We start from the raw sequence: 12,088 nt of genomic DNA, 5'->3' as shown, positions 1-12,088 counted from the left end.
TGGCAACTGGGCTCCCAAACGTAGCTCTGTGGTCTGAGGCATTCGGTTCAGTCAGACTTTTGAATGTCTCAATGTTCTCCAGCAATCCTATCAGCCCAGGTGAAGAAACTCCCATTCGTTTTGACGACTGGGGTAAAATACAAGCGAATATGTGGGGGCATCACGTGATTCCGTTTCAGCGTAATTCAAGGCATTTTTCTAAACATGTCTTTGGAGTAAGGACTATGTTAAAATATCTCTTTTTCTAGAAATACCGCGGAGAAATTGAGACCACTGTTGGGCTCTCCTCGTCTCGGGCTTTCGAACCATGTATATTTATCTTCCCTTTTCGCCTATATTCGCCAACTTGACTTCCTCCTGTCTTGGCCTTCTGCAAGAAGAGAGAGAGAGACTGCCGCGGAAGACGCCAAAACGGCTCAAATAAATTGTCACTTTGAGCGTCTTTAAATCAATTAATGTTTCGACAATGTGGAGAAATGAGAGGTGAATTGTAGAGATGTAAAATGGATCTAAAGCGAGCGACCGATTGACGGTTGATTTTTGCAAAGGTAGCATAAGGTCAAGTGTTCAACACATGGTCGAAATACCCCCCGCTAATCCGCTTCCTCGTCGAGTACTCGACAGTCCCAATCGATCCAACACACCATGTTTACTCACGTGACAAATTTCCAGCTTGTTCTGAAATACCCCGGTTCAATCATCCCAAACATATTGTCAGACCACCTCGACTTGGCTCGACATGCTGCCCCGTCTCCTATTCTGATCACGTGACTACCTTACGCGTCGTCGTCACCTCTTTTCTTCACGTGACTTGGCTGCTGCTGCAGTTGCCGATCTGTTGATCGGAATATGGAGCAATGGTGATGGAGGTGAGAAAGGAGGCCTTGTTGTTGAATGTGGATCCTAGTCAGAGGGAGGAAACGCCTTATCACGTGACTTCCAGAAACAATCGGGAAGGGAAGGTCTTATCACGTGACCACCTTTAGTTTGGGTCACGTGACCGGGGGGCTGCTCCTTCCTTTACACCTTTCGGCGCCGGTTCGGGTCGCTTGTTTCGGGTCGCTCGCTTAATAAGCTTCTTGTGCATAAACTCAATTTACTTAAGACGTGTCGAACGCAACGGCCCTTGTAATCGGTCGCGTTATCAATCTTGTCTTCACGCGAACGACTTTAGAGCGACACCAAAAACCACCGCGGGTCTTTTTCCAGAGGCCTTTTTATCGACAGTTTCATCGCCGAGTTCCCACGACGACATTTTTCTCCTGATTCGAGTGATATTCTCGCCTTGAGTTCGTCGAGATCATTTTCCCCCCCTGTCCCGGTTCGAAATATCGCCACAAGTCGACGAATACCGCTCCGATCGGCAAACCTACCCGCTCAATCGATTCTCCGGCGTCCAATTAACCGGAATTGATCTTTTTTTTTTTTCGTCTAAAGTCGCCTAATGAGAGTTTCAACCCTTTCAACCCTTTCAGGTCTTCTCCTGGCACTGCCGGGTGTCCTGGGACACGCTCCAAAGGCACCCAGCGCGGCCGAAATGAGCTACTCGGACTCGGACCTGTTTCTGGGCTCCGGATTCAACCAAGAGGTGGTCGACATCAAGTTGGCCGATTGCCCCGTGGTGCAATACATGAATCAACAACACGACGCCGATCACGCCGACGACACCGAGTCGTTGATCCACCGGCTGTTTGAAATTCTCTTCCCGTTTGATTCCGCCGCCTACAACGCCATTCTGGCCACCACCTACATTTCGGGACCCCCCAATCTGCTGCTGGCGCTCATTCCCCCGGACATTCGGCCCTCCAGTCTCAAGGTGATGGTGGCGTTTGCGGTTGGCGGTCTCTTGGGTGACGTTTTTCTACATCTATTGCCGCAGGTGTTTTTCGGAGAGGAGGGCGGCGCGGGGCTGCGGTTTGTTCCCGTTGACGAGAAACGCAACATTGTGCTCGGGTTTGGCATTTTTGTGGGTTTTATGAGTTTTATTGTCATGGACAAATTCATCAGAATGTTGGGCGGTGGACATGACCATAGTCACGGGAGTGGACATGACCATGCCCATAGTCACGGTGACAGCCACGTGACTGACCCAGTCCCCACAGGCAGCGCTCAGACTACCTCGGCCACCCCTTCCCAGACCACGGCCGTCAAACGGGGCGAAAAGGCGGCGGAGACTGGTCACGTGACGGCTGAAACTGGCCGCGTGACTTCTACCTCTGTCGATGCCGACGCCGACGCCGACGCCGATTCCTCTTCCTCCTCCTCCTCCTCCCCGGCTTACTCATCTTCTGTATGGCTCAACATGATTGCAGACTTTACCCATAACATCACCGACGGAATTGCGTTGTCTGCGTCCTTCTACATTTCCAAATCCGTCGGAGCAACCACGTTTCTGGCCGTCTTTTTCCACGAAATTCCCCACGAGGTTGGCGACTTTGCCCTACTGATTCAGGGCGGCTTTTCCAAGACTCGGGCAATGCAGGCGCAGTTTCTGACGGCGGTTGGCGCGTACATGGGTACGTTTCTGGGCATTGCACTCAACGAATGGGGCTCGGGAGCCGGTGCCGACGGGCTGGGTCACGTGAGCACGCTGCTGGGCACCTCAGTGACCTGGGGCGATTTGGCCCTGCCTTTTACCGCCGGTTCTTTTCTGTATATTGGCACTGTGGGAGTTGTTCCTGAGTTGTTAGAGGAGGATGAAGAGGAACAGGCCCAGGGAATTGGCAAGAAGCTGGTGGATTTTGCCATTCAGTTGGTCGCCATGTTGGTTGGTATTGGAATTATGTTTGTGATTAGTTGGAATGAGTAATACCAAATGAACTATGAGCGCAGCGAGTAGTTCTTTTGGTCGGATTCTGACTACAACTAGAAGATCGACAGCTGAACTCGGTTCTTTGGTCGGACTCTGAAGACCAAAGGTGAGCTCAGGTCCTGACTCTTTCTTGCCCACATGCCTTGTGATCTTCTGGCGTCCTAGCCCAATTGTCCGACCTGACTCTATAGTAATGAATTGATGAGGTGTTTGATCACGTGATGTGTTGGATTACGTGATGGGTTGGATTACGTGATGTGTTTTTATCACGTGACGTGTAGATGAGTTGTGGGCGGGGGGTTGGCGTAGTGGGCCCCTTTTCGATTCGAGCGGACAAAGGAGTGGTTTCTTGTGGGTCTGTATAATGTAATCAAAGATCAAACCCACTAGTCTGAAATACGTTGGAATGGAGATTGTTCTGTGCTATGTTCAATCCGGATTTTGGCACAATGGCCCGTGCACTTGAAGTCCGAGTAGGTTTCTACCTGTGTCGAGGACTCCATTCAACTAACTTCCAACTAACTATTGCTTCATTTAACAAATTCTCAACTAACTACGACTCTATTTAACAATCTCAACTAACTACTAACAACATCATCTAGTTAAGAAAACAGTGGAATGACATCTCCGTAATGAGCTGTCTAAAACTGTTACCGCTTGAATGGGTTCTCTGAAACTGTTACTTGTTGAAAGAGCTCTCTGAACACTGTTACCGATGACCTAGACACTCTTCTAGCCTCAATGGACAATGAGTTATCTGTCAATAGTTCTGTCAATAGTTAACTGTCAAGGTGGCTTCCTGGCCGGGTCCAAAAACGACCGAAAAAGCCCAAAAATGTATATACTCTAGTACCAATGTATTTTTTCTCTCTTTTCTGATTGTTTTTGTATATTTCTCGTTTTGCTGCCGCCTTTTGGACTTCTTTTTTTGGTTTTTACCATTTTGTTGTAATACAGCACAGGAAATAGTTGTATTTAGTTGAGATTGTTCAGTATTAGTTTGATATTACTTGAGCATAAAGTACTTTTTACTCTAATTATTAAAAAAAAAAAAAAAAAAAAAAAAAAAAAAAAAAAAAGGGCCCCAACTTTGGGGGGGGGGGGGATCTGGAAGAACTCCACATCACCTAATTAAGACCATATTTTCCTCTAATTTACTTCAAATCAAAGAGAATCACTAGATGATTTCAAATATCTACTCGACCTTTTCACACAATCTCCACGTCGGAATTTATATGGATTCTCTTTTTGTGGGTATGGTCGGGTCCACCCCCACCTGATTCTACAGAACTCCAACTTCGCTAATTTTGCTCCGATCGAGGCGAAAAAAAAGTCATTCTATTAATTGAGCAATTACAAATAACTTTTCGCATACAAACTACTGTGAGAAATCTCGAGAACCGCTCTATATCTTCTCCTGCCAATTCTCACCTCCTAACCTTCTTGGTCCAACATCGCCATTTGTCAGATTACACAGTAACTGATATTTACCGCCCTTTCTCTAATTTTCTGGCATATTTTACCGCAATTTCGGGTCCATTTCACCGCCTTTTCTGGCCCATCTTACCGCCCTTTTTTCTCCCTTTTTGCGCTTTTTTTTTTTTTTATCCCCGTAGTCCATTTAGCCGCCGTTTAACCGCCCACCTTATTTGTGTCCCGTCTTATTCTTATCATGTTCTCTTCTTCTTTTTGTACTCTTCTTCTTACATGTCACACCAGCATCAACTCCAAGCAACGAGCATCAACTCCAAGCATCAAGCGTTCGCTTCGTTCATGCTCTCGCTTGCCCCTCTTCTGACACAAACACAACAAAGCCGCGGACGCAATCATGTTCTGTCTCCAACTCGGAGTTGTGTTTGTGTTTGGAAGGCGGGCAGAGCGGGAGTCTGCGGAGCGAATAGTGGTGCGAGTGTCGATCCAGTGCGGGTGTTGATCCAGTGCGGGTGTTGATCCGGTGCTGGAGCTGCGTATTCGGGTTGATTGGTGCTGTCCGCCCACAACACGCATGATGCAACAACCTGATCATGTCGCACTTTGAGCAACTATCTGCCGTTAGACACGCTGTACCCGTCGCATCACCCACAACTCTCAATCTGGCGTCTTTCTCCAGCCCAATCGAGTGAGGCAGCGGTACGCAGAATGACGACACCACCCAATTGTGTGTGACCAAAATGCGGGATAGCAACGCAGCCCAATTGAGTGTGTGAGCCCCGTCGTGCTCTGTATATCTGCCGTGGCACAAGAACACGCCATTGGATGTGAAGGAGTACAAATCGCCATTGGTACGTATACCTATTGTCTCAATCTTTGGACAATAGGCATACGTACGATCAATTGCAATCTAGACATTTACATTTGGGTATGGACAATTTTGTTAGCCAGCTCATCCTACGCTTCTTGCAATTACATTCCACTCGATGTTATTTGGTGTCTATGCTCGACCATTGGCTTGGTCTGTGCTACTTGGTCTGGACAATTCGTTCGCTCATCGTCACTGTGCCCTTCGTGCTATGTGCAGAAGGCCTCTCTCACCTCGCCATGAGGCAAGGCAAAACTCTTGTGGCCGTCCCGACCCTCCATATCCTCTGCGGCAACCATGGCATTCAACACGGCCTCCTCGACACACTGCACCACCGCCTCATAGAACATGTCGATATGCCCCCAGGGTACAAACTGGATGGTCTGGATATCTTCGTCCTTGGCCGGACCATAGGGCATTTTGGATGCAATCGACGCCGCGGACTCGGCAGTCGAAAACGCTACAAAAATGTCGCCAGAAAAGTGTCCTCCTGAGGTACCTGTTCGTGCCAGTCCCAGAGGTACTCGTCTGCACAGAGCCTGCAACTGTCCAGGAAGCAGGGGCGCGTCGGTGGCAATGACTACAATAATGGAGCCCGACCCTTCGGGCACCTTGGGCAGACCCTCGGCTTCTCGTTCAAACCAGTCGGTAGTTCCCATCGGATTCGGGGCCTTCGAGTCTTTGCCGAGAGGTCTTCCGGCGACCTTAAACTCGTTTCGGCGCCCGAAATTGGCCTGCAGCAAACAGCCCACTGTGTACGATTTGGTGCCGAATTGCACGTTCCGGGACGAGGTGCCCGAGCCACCCTTGAAGGAGTAGCAGTTCATGCCTGTGCCACCGCCGACATTGCCCTCCTGTAAAGGCCCGGAAGATGCGGTGTTGAGTGCGTCGAACACGTGATCTTCTTTAACGTGATCGCCGTTGATTTCGTTGAGGTATCCGTCCCACGTCTCGCCCACCACCGGCAGCATCCATTGAGCAGCGACTTTGGGGAAATGTTTGGCGACCCACAGATCGCAGGCTCGATGGACAGCCCCGACCGAGTGCGAGTTGGTGATGAGGATTGGAAGCGCCAGAACGCCTGCCTCGTCGATCATGGACCGGCCCGTCAGCTCGCCATTGCCGTTGAAGGAGAAGGTAGCGGCGGTGCACGCCTTGCCGACGCCGGTTTTTCCGCGCGGCAGAATGGCCGTCACGCCGGTTTTGGCGCCGCCAGAGGTGAGGGTCGTGTATCCGACCTCGACGCCTGGCACGTCTGTGATGGCGTTGTTAGGTCCGGGGGTTCCGTCCAAGGGAATGTTCAGGTCTCGTGCTCGGGGCATGGAAAGATTGGTGCTGGTTCTAAGAGCGAGTGTTTGCTGGTGCGCGGTATGTTGGATCTCGTCGATTAGAGCTCTAGTTGCCGAGTTGTGGGTGGGATGTTGTGGTGGACGGTGATCATGCCTTTATACCTTTTTCCACCGTCGGTTATCTTCATGCAATGTCGTGTGATGCAATGCAATGCACGCCAGCGGCTAAAGCGAGGGTGGGGATGGGAGGGTAGAAAGTGAAAGAAAGTGAAAGCCAAGGTAAGGAAAGGTGGGCGAAGACCAACGAAATGGGAGTCTTGTCTTGTTGGAAGGGAATTTAAGTCTCAGGGCAGCCACAACTATTGTGAGAAATACCATGTTGTTGGTTTTTGGTATTTTTTACAATTGTGGTTACATGAAAGTCCTATATGAGACATGTGGGCTGATGGGTCGGCTGTGAAGGAGTAAGAAAGGTACATAGCCGCGGTGGTGGTTTCAGGTAGGAAGAAGTGGTCACTTCTTTACCGTCGATGGGTGGATATGTGGAAGGGGCTATTCTGAGGTCAAAAAAGAGAAAAGCCGAAGAAAATGAGGGAGGGGGAGAAAAAAACGAAAACACCCAAAGAGATGACCTCAGAATACAAGTACAAACAGTCACAAGGTTTCTCTGGCTCTAATAATGAAATCATTGGTCGATGCAGACCTGTCGAGTTACCAATAAAAAAAAAAATCTGTTTTCACTTCTTTTCGACATATTCCATCTCTTCCCTACAGCAAATTACTGTATGTTCAGTACATGGACTGGATGCACTAATCACTCGAAAAACAAAAAATCAGAAATCCAAGACCACATAAAGTGTGGTACATAGAGCCATTTTTGACCGTGAGACCACAAGGGCAGTTTCAGGAAATAAGCGATCTGGGGGTTAACTGCGGGGCTTACGCCTACGCTTAGGCTTGCTGCGGCACTCTAGGTGGTTTCCCAAGTTTTATGTCGAGGCTCAGTCGAGACTGTCGGATGATTCAGATGGGCGCAGAGTCTGCTGTGGAGAATAGCCGTCGTTTAGCCGCTGCTCGTTTCGGCAGTTATTTGAAGATTATTGTCTGTATGATTGGTCTCTTTAGAGCTGAGCTCACCCCTGATAGCTTCAACAGTGTTTGAAGGTGTTCCCATGATTTTTTGTTGGTGTTTTTTGTCAATTTTCCCGATTTTCTTTATTTTATTTTATTTTTGATTTTTTGGTTTGATTTGATTTTTGATTTGACTTGAATTTCAAAATAATTTAATTAGATGAAATCAATTGAATTGATTTTGGGATTTAAAGGATTATTCAGATTAAATTGTTCGATTTAATTCAACATCCCAATTTATTTGGATTTTCCAGTTCAATTCAAATATCCCATTAAATCGTTATTATATTTATATTAAATTATACGCCGCACCTGGTTTAACCTACAAGTAGATGTCCATTTAGCCGCCGTGCATCCGCATGCAATGGGATCCAAGACATGAGGACTTGGTCGATTCATACATGTATATTTCTGTGTCCCGACATGTCGGAAGTGGTCCCGTGACATGGTCGATGTCGTGCCTTACAACGACGCAATTGTGCGACTACTGAAGGTGACGGTACCGTTACATTAGTCCTGTCATGCCACTTCATTGTCCACATTGTCCACATAGTCACTACACAGCCATGTCATGGTATCACATCGTCCACGTAGTCATCACATGATCCATGCCATGGAAAATTACACCGTCCACGTAGTCACCACAGACTCTAACTTCGATCTTCAATCATCGTCAACAGAACCTTGATAGCGAACTCAGCTCTTAATGTCTCAAGTGGGGTGACTTCTTAGTCAGCAGACTGCGGGCCAACTAATACTATTTATAGTAATGCACGTGACATATCATGTGATCTTGAGAAAGCCGCACAACCTAAAATTATATTTAAGTTAAAAAATAGAATTGGAAATATATACAATTCCAGTCACAACCTCATTGTTAATCATGTGACCAGAATAAAACAACTTTTAATAGGTTTATTTTCTTCTCCTAATTCCAATGGTACTATCTGCGTCTTATTTGAGACACTTTTGACAGAGTTGGGCAATGTTGCACCAAATCCAGCTTCAAGTCAATTTTTCAGGATCACGTGACACATGATAATACACGACCGTTTCTGGTTTCCATTACAGTCATATTTTCAAGTCAATATTTTAGTCGATAATTCTCGTCTAAAATAAAGTTTGGTCGGCAATTCTAATAGTGCCGATATCACTTTACTCCCTACCTGTGCACCATTTGACGACCGATATTTTTTCGACGAGTTGCAACGAGATTTTTTGTCAGCTGACCGAAACGCCGCCGATAGCCGCCTACAGCCGATAGAAACTCCGATATCCGACACAACGCCGCCGAATAGCCGCCAAATTACCATGATTGAATACACGTTTGTTTGGTGAGTACGAATCCGGGCGATGAGGAGACCAGGTTCGAGGAGGAGAAGAGCGGGGAGATGTTATGAGCGATTGTTGGGGCCACGTGGAGTCCGTTTGAGTCACGTGAAATCAGTTGGAAGTCGCGTGGTGCGATTTGAGCGAGATTCGGGCGGTGACATGTTAGGGAGTGGTTTGTGACATGGCGAATGTCAGAGGTTGGCGGAGAGGAGATTTGCGGGTGACATGGTCTCACGTGAGTGCGGATATCTTTTGTTATTTCCTGTTTCTCCCGTTTCTTCCGTTTCTTCCGTTCCTACGTTCTCCATGTTACACAGCGCATCTCACACTGCACAGATAACCATAAGACGTGCGGCTGGGGAGACGCGGTTGCGGTGGGCGTCTCCCGGATGGGTGTGTGGTCCACGTGATTAGTATCCTTGTTCACGTGACTTGGAGACTACGATGGGCTTTGGAGCATGTGGTGGTCTATCTGGCGATCTGGAGTCTGGAGGGCTTGAAAGTGTTCTGATTCTGACATTCTGGAGTCTCTGGAGTCTCTGGAGTTATTCTCGACCACTCTAGCAATCTCAGAAGATTTTCTGGTGTATTCTGGGGCTCTGGAATCATTTGGGGTCATTTTTGAGATTTCTGTAGTCGTCTTTTTTAAGTATTCTGGGGTGTCAGAAGACAACTTTGGAGCACTCTGAAGTTCACTCTTGGGTCTCTAGAGTCTCAAAAGTCATTTTGGATCGTCTCAGAAACCTCCAACGATTCAGTCACTCCGAATAATCTCTAGAATGCATCTTTTCTTGTCCGAGAAGCTCTCTTGACTGCTGTTCCTGGCGTCACTCTGCTGTCCCTTCCATCACCCTTCTGCCTCCTAATGCCCTGCTCTGAATTGTGACGTCAATACTAACGCAGGCCCCACTCCGGGTCACACATCATCGTGACCGGATCTTTCGACAACTGGACCCAGTCGCTGACCCTCTCTCCTTCTTCCGCCGGCCACTCGCACACTGTGGCGATTCCGGTGGAAAAAACGCTGTTCAAGTTTGTGGTTGACGGCGAATGGAAAGTGGACGAGTCATTTGCCACCGAGACGGACGAGCACGGCAACATCAACAACGTGCTCTCGCTCGAGATGCTGGAACAACTTGAGGGAGACGACATCCAGGAAATCACCCAGGACATCCCGGGCGCCTTTCCCCATGAGGAGGGCGTGCGACCACGTGATGAGGGCCCGTACTCGGCAGAAGGTGTTTCTCACGATCTGCAGCCTTCTCATTTGGACCCTGCTGCTCAATCCAAGCTTGAGAATGCCCTTGAGAGCAAGCAAGCGGCGGTTGAGTCCGGCGAGTTGGCTCCCATTGCCGGAATTAACAGGGATGTTCGAGGGCAAGATTATGGAGCTCCGGGGGCTCCTGTGGCTGTTCTCGTTGATTCTTCCGCTCCTGGAACTGCTCCTGTTGACTCATCCGCTTCTGACCCCCTTGGTGGTGCTGACACTTCCCCGACGGACTCTGTGGATCCCCTGTCCAAGATGGAGTCCCCCAAATCGCCCAAATCCCCTTCCGCTAAATCACCCAACAAACATGCGATTCCCGTGGCCAGCTACGGATTCCCCGAAAAGACCGAAACTGCTGCTGAAACAGGACCGTCGGCAGCCCATGCATCCATCCCGGCAGCAGCAGCGGCACACGCATTGACGATGCACGATCTACAACCGTCGGCATTGGACCCGCACGCCGCAGCGACGCTGGACCAAACCATCTCGACCAAGTACTCCGCGGTCGAGTCGGGCGCGATTTCGCCGGTCGACTCCACGGGCCAGTCACGTGCAGTGCCGTCGACCCCGACTCGTGGCCGACACGACTCTGAATACGACCATGTGACGGAGCTGCGCGACGAGGCGTATTCAGACAAAGGCGACGCGCACACGCAGCAGTCTCGTGACAAGGGCAAGGCACGTGCCGAGGGTAATCCCACTGCTCCCTCTGTGGTACCCCCCAGTCCCGGCATTGGGTCTGGATTCGACGAGGTCAAGCCCAAGAAGAAGGATGTGGCGTTTGGAGAGGTGAGTGAGGTTGGGGGCTCTCGGTTCCACGAGAACGAGACAGCTCCGTCTTCTCCGACGCCCATGAGTCCCCATTTGGCGTCGTTGGCTCAACGAGAGGGCATTCCTCTGGAGGGCGACTCCGCGGGCGTTTCTGCCTCTGCTTCTCCTTCGTTCGGCTCGCCCGCCGCCTCTACCAAAGGAGGTGTTGGTGTTGGTGGTGGGGCTGGGGCTGGGGCTTCTATTCCTACAGCTTCTACTCTGGACCCCTCCACCGCATCTAGTGTGCATTCTGCCGCCGCCACCAAGAGTGTGGCACCCGGTACGCCTTCCAGCACCGCTCTGAATCTCAATGTCCCTGTTGGGGGTTCGGAGGGTGCAACTACAGATTCGTCTGTAGGTGGAGCTGCTCCGATTGCCGCAGGTACAACTGCTGCTTCTGCTGCTCCAGCTACTCCAGTGGCTTCTGCTCCGGTTGCTCCAACCGCCGACGTAGTGGCTGCTCCGGCGACCGCGTCGACCCATGCCTCGGTGGCCTCGGCGCCCGCCACCGCTGCCGATGTCACTATTACCGCGGGGTCCTCCAAGAAGGAGAAACGACGATCCATTTTCAGAAGGTTTAAGGATAAGATGTTTTAACAAACGAGAGAACGAGATGAATGAGCGCAGCGAGTTCATTGGATATTTCGACGAGCGCGAGGGAATGAATGAATTAAGGAATGAACGAATTAAGGAATGAACGAATTAAGGAATGAACCCGGCGCACCCGCTGCCATTTCACTGATGCAGTTCGTGAGATGGCGTCGGTTTGGGTAGGAGCGAGTTGTTACTTGTAACACGTTCTTAATCAGTACTAGACTTGTTAAGTACTGCGCTGAGTTTGAGCGAGGAAAAGGCTGGTGACTGACGGAAATGGCTAGAGTCTACTGCGTGACCAGTTTTTAGTCATTTAGTCGTTGGGTGAGTCAGCCATCGATCCTCTAGATTATTTGCAATTTATGTTTGAGCAAACTCGACTGATGTTTTGTTGCTTGTGTAGTACGGTATATGGGTAGATGGTTGGGGGGGGAGAGATATTTTTCACGTGACGATTAATAGTTGTTTTTATTTATTATTGTTTGTTCGTTTTATTTTCATTTTTTATTTCATTTATTTCATTTATTTTCATTTATTTTCATTTATTTTCATTT

The 12,088-nt window shown here is 49.2% G+C and overlaps 3 protein-coding genes across 3 annotated transcripts; 2 read left to right on the top strand and 1 right to left on the bottom strand.

Annotated features, from left to right (window-relative positions):
• Window positions 1-1,444: 1,444 nt before the first annotated feature.
• YALI1_F06628g (uncharacterized protein) lies at window positions 1,445-2,809 on the top strand (the record flags this gene model as incomplete). Its single annotated transcript, XM_504987.3, has 1 exon — window positions 1,445-2,809. One exon carries the CDS (start codon window positions 1,445-1,447, stop codon window positions 2,807-2,809), a length of 1,365 nt encoding a protein of 454 aa, XP_504987.1.
• Window positions 2,810-5,320: 2,511 nt separating this feature from the next.
• On the bottom strand, window positions 5,321-6,433 carry YALI1_F06578g (uncharacterized protein; the record flags this gene model as incomplete). Its single annotated transcript, XM_504986.3, has 1 exon — window positions 5,321-6,433. One exon carries the CDS (start codon window positions 6,431-6,433, stop codon window positions 5,321-5,323), a length of 1,113 nt encoding a protein of 370 aa, XP_504986.3.
• Window positions 6,434-8,842: 2,409 nt separating this feature from the next.
• YALI1_F06544g (uncharacterized protein) lies at window positions 8,843-11,537 on the top strand (the record flags this gene model as incomplete). The annotated part of the gene is made up of 2 exons (XM_504985.3): window positions 8,843-8,865; window positions 9,767-11,537. 2 exons carry the CDS (start codon window positions 8,843-8,845, stop codon window positions 11,535-11,537), a joined length of 1,794 nt encoding a protein of 597 aa, XP_504985.1.
• Window positions 11,538-12,088: the final 551 nt, after the last annotated feature.

The sequence above is a fragment of the Yarrowia lipolytica genome, chromosome 1F (assembly GCF_001761485.1).
Source record: "Yarrowia lipolytica chromosome 1F, complete sequence".
Taxonomy (NCBI): domain Eukaryota; kingdom Fungi; phylum Ascomycota; class Dipodascomycetes; order Dipodascales; genus Yarrowia; species Yarrowia lipolytica.
The sequence above is the reverse complement of the archived record's forward strand: the minus strand, read 5'-3'. Positions and strand labels throughout refer to the sequence as shown.